This window comes from Athene cunicularia, assembly GCF_003259725.1.
Source record: "Athene cunicularia isolate RWA chromosome 1 unlocalized genomic scaffold, athCun1 chr1_part1, whole genome shotgun sequence".
NCBI lineage: Eukaryota > Metazoa > Chordata > Aves > Strigiformes > Strigidae > Athene > Athene cunicularia.
This window is the reverse complement of record NW_020799091.1, coordinates 75,380,833-75,384,147: the sequence shown is the minus strand read 5'-3', so window position 1 is coordinate 75,384,147 and position 3,315 is coordinate 75,380,833. Positions and strand designations below refer to the sequence as shown.

General features: G+C 37.9%; 1 protein-coding gene across 1 annotated transcript in view; it reads left to right on the top strand.

Moving 5' to 3' along the window:
- Window positions 1-2,454: 2,454 nt before the first annotated feature.
- NLGN4X (neuroligin 4 X-linked) overlaps window positions 2,455-3,315 on the top strand; it is a 15,018-nt gene continuing 14,157 nt past the window's right edge. Inside the window, exon 1 of the mRNA XM_026846101.1 lies at window positions 2,455-2,467. Within this exon, the coding sequence (XP_026701902.1) occupies window positions 2,455-2,467 (13 nt within the window). The remainder of the gene's footprint in view (window positions 2,468-3,315) is intronic.

Here is a 3,315-nt window from a genome sequence, read left to right as displayed (position 1 = left end):
TCACAAGGTCCCACACATGCCAAGATGGTCCCTGTGTGCCAGCCTACATGGACAGCCCCTTGCTGGGTGCAGGCACCCCACAGGAGGGTGCTCTGTCCAGGCTGGAAGGAGCTTGTGATGTCTGTGGCTACTTATTGCAATGTCAAACCATGTCCGGCTACTGCCCTCTTCCCACCTCCCTCTCTTTTACAAATTGTCATGTTGCTTTTGCCCTTATTTTCAAGCTGACCTTTGATTCAGAAGACTCTTAATTCCTGATTACTACTCAGTCCAGCTGGTGGTCATCTTTCCCTCTGGCATGATAAGTTTGGAGGAAATGTCCCCTAAGACAGTTTTGGGTATTTTTCTCAACAAACCTGGGATGTACTCACATTCCCCTTCTTCAGCTGTTGTTCATGTCATTTTGCCATGGGAGATTCATGTGGCCACACTTCCAAATCATTATTTAAGGGAAGACAGGTTTGTGAAGTCAAGAACTGATTACTGTGGATGTCTTTCTGTATCATTATGTGGGAAAAAAACCCCACCTCTTTCTTTTCCATATTCAACTATTGCCATTCCTTCCTCTGTCGCATTAGGTTATTGAGAAAAACTTCCAGGTTCTATCAGAACACCAGCCTAAGGATTTTCAGGTCATAGAGTGCCATTCAGATAACACCAAACTGTAAAATAGGAAATAGTCTTAACTGCACTTAAAAGCATATATGTAAAATGCAGAGTATAAATCCCCATCTCAGAAAAAAAGCTGTATTCCTGGTTTTTTAGGATTTTAGAGTGACACATGACAATACTGTTCTGAAATCTTCACAGTGGTCATGGAAAAAAATATACAAATCTCTTAGTCTTGTGTGTTTCTGGATAAATAGCCTGAATTTCTTGAAATGGCTTTGAACAAATATTTTAATCTGGTATTCAGAGCGTGAAAGAAAATATATCCTCATCAAGAAGAGACAGATTTATGAATTCAGTTTGTGTCATGTGGGGCTGACACTTTGCCATAATGATTAGTTTTTAAATTAAGAATATTTGTTCTTGCAATTAATGAGAATCAGCAGAGAACTGTGGAAGCAAAAAATCTTAATTTGTCTAACATCAGATATTCATTGACTGCAGTTTTACTCAGTCACCTTTTAATACATTTGGAAAGAATTCAAAATCAGAAAGATCAACCAGCTTTAGCTTGATGCTGCTAGAAAAGCTAAAACATGTTTAGGCTCTGAATATTAATTACCATGCTGCTTTAAAGGTTACAACAGTCACTTTCTCCCGGGGAGGTCATAGTTCTGATTGAATAAAGGCTTAATTGTAGAATATTATAGAATATTGCAGGGAGCTGCAGCAACAAAGCCAGCAAGTGGGTTATTCTTTCTTTGACAGTCCTAAAAAGATAATAAAGGCATGTGAAAAAGAGAAGAACACATCTGTTAAAAAAATTGAGGCAATTAGGGATTAATAGTTGTTTGGTTTTCCCCCACTGGTAGAGAAGAGAAAAAAAAAAAAAAGAGTATGTTACTGCTATTCTAGCTACTGTGCTTACCATTATTATAGACTTTTAATGAGAAAGTCATTTCTAATGTTATTTAGCAGTAAGGATGTGGTTCATATTACTGCAGTTGAAGCAACTCTTCTGTGAAAAACACAAGGACTCATCAGACACTTGCTGACATTAAATACTTATTAATAATTACTAATTAAATATGAAAAAGATTATTTTAGGTGCAAGGTAATACATAGCATTCAGTCATGCATAACCTTGCATGCAGAAATTTATGCCACCATAACATAAGCTGTACAGCATTCCATATTGAGAGCTTAGTCCTTATGTGATCTTGCTTTTAAACCTTGAGGCTGGGTTTTGCATTCCATTTTAGGAATTTTACCACAGAAAACTTTATGGTGAAAGTCTGGCAGATGTGAATGTCTGACAATGTAATTTCTTCTCTTTTGCCTTTCCTTCTCTTTCACTTACTCCATACTGTGAATCTCTTCCACCTTGTGAATTTTCATTCTTCCTGTCACTGAAAAAATAACTACAGTCAGCACAGAGATCTGTTCCCCTTTGCCAAAGCAGGTAAAATGTACTGCAAGGCCTTTTTTTTCCCTGGGTACCTCAGGCTTCCCCTGAGGCCCTTCTTACGAACATGAAGGTCTTGTCACAGTAGGCTGAGGTGGCTCAAGATGATGGGCTCTTTCATCTCAAACTGCTCCAAGACTGCAGCTCTCCTGAGTCCTGGGGTCCTCTCCTGGCAAATCTGTCTGAACTGATAATTAGCTTGGAAACACCAGCCAAGTGATTTTCTTGTTTTGTCTTGATAAGTAGCTGTCAGCAGTGCCTATATCAGTAGTGTCCATCTGAAAACTTCTGTGATGCTGAAGGTATTTCTAATAGACTTCTGACTTCCAGTTGTTTGACAGGAACAGGTCTGTGGGAGTTAAAAAGAGGAGTGTGAGTACATGGCTCGATGTGGTAATTTGCGCATGGCACAAGGTCTTTACTGTGAATGATAGGAAGCACAGATAACTGCAATGTTTCACCTTAGTTGGCTTCAGAAAAACAAAATTAATCTCACTCTTAGTCTTTTGGTCATTTTGTTCTCAGTTTCAAGACAAGAAGCAAATGTGTCATGCTTTGTTTCTAAAATCTGATAACCGCAGTACAGGAACAAAAAATATCAGCACAGCTTTCCCTGCAGTTTCCAAGGAAAGAGACAAAACCTGATTTGTTCACATAAAATCTCCCTACCAAAGGCTAAATAGCCAAGGATTTACCTGCTATCTTCCTAATGAGTATCCTCTGTGAAACTGGAGTGTAACTTTTTCCTAGGCTTTTTTCCTGTTCCTTTTACTATTTTCGTCATCCCTCTTCTTCTGTTTCTGAGTATGTCTATCCATATCACAAGTCCAATAATTTAAAGACCTGTGTAGTTCAGGAAAACTCTGGTCCATGGTAAGAAGCATGGAAATTAATGTGTTAGGGAGCCTTGTTCTCAGTGGAAGCCTGTGTATCTCACTACTTCTTTGCACAAAAATTATTTCCTAAGTTTTTGTACCTTACTCAGATACAGTTATCAAATGTTTAAAATCTTCACTCTGTATCATTGAATTGATATAGAATGATTTCAAAAAAGGAAATAATGATTTCTCACAAACGTTACCTCTGCGCAATGGAAAAAAAACAAACAAAAGCCAAAAAGCATACAGAATGAGTTCCACTGCCTGCACTTGAGACATTTAACTACATCTGTGACCTTTAAAAAAAAAAAAAGAATTTAAAAAAATACAACCCAGAAGATGATAGGAAGATGTGTTGTGAAT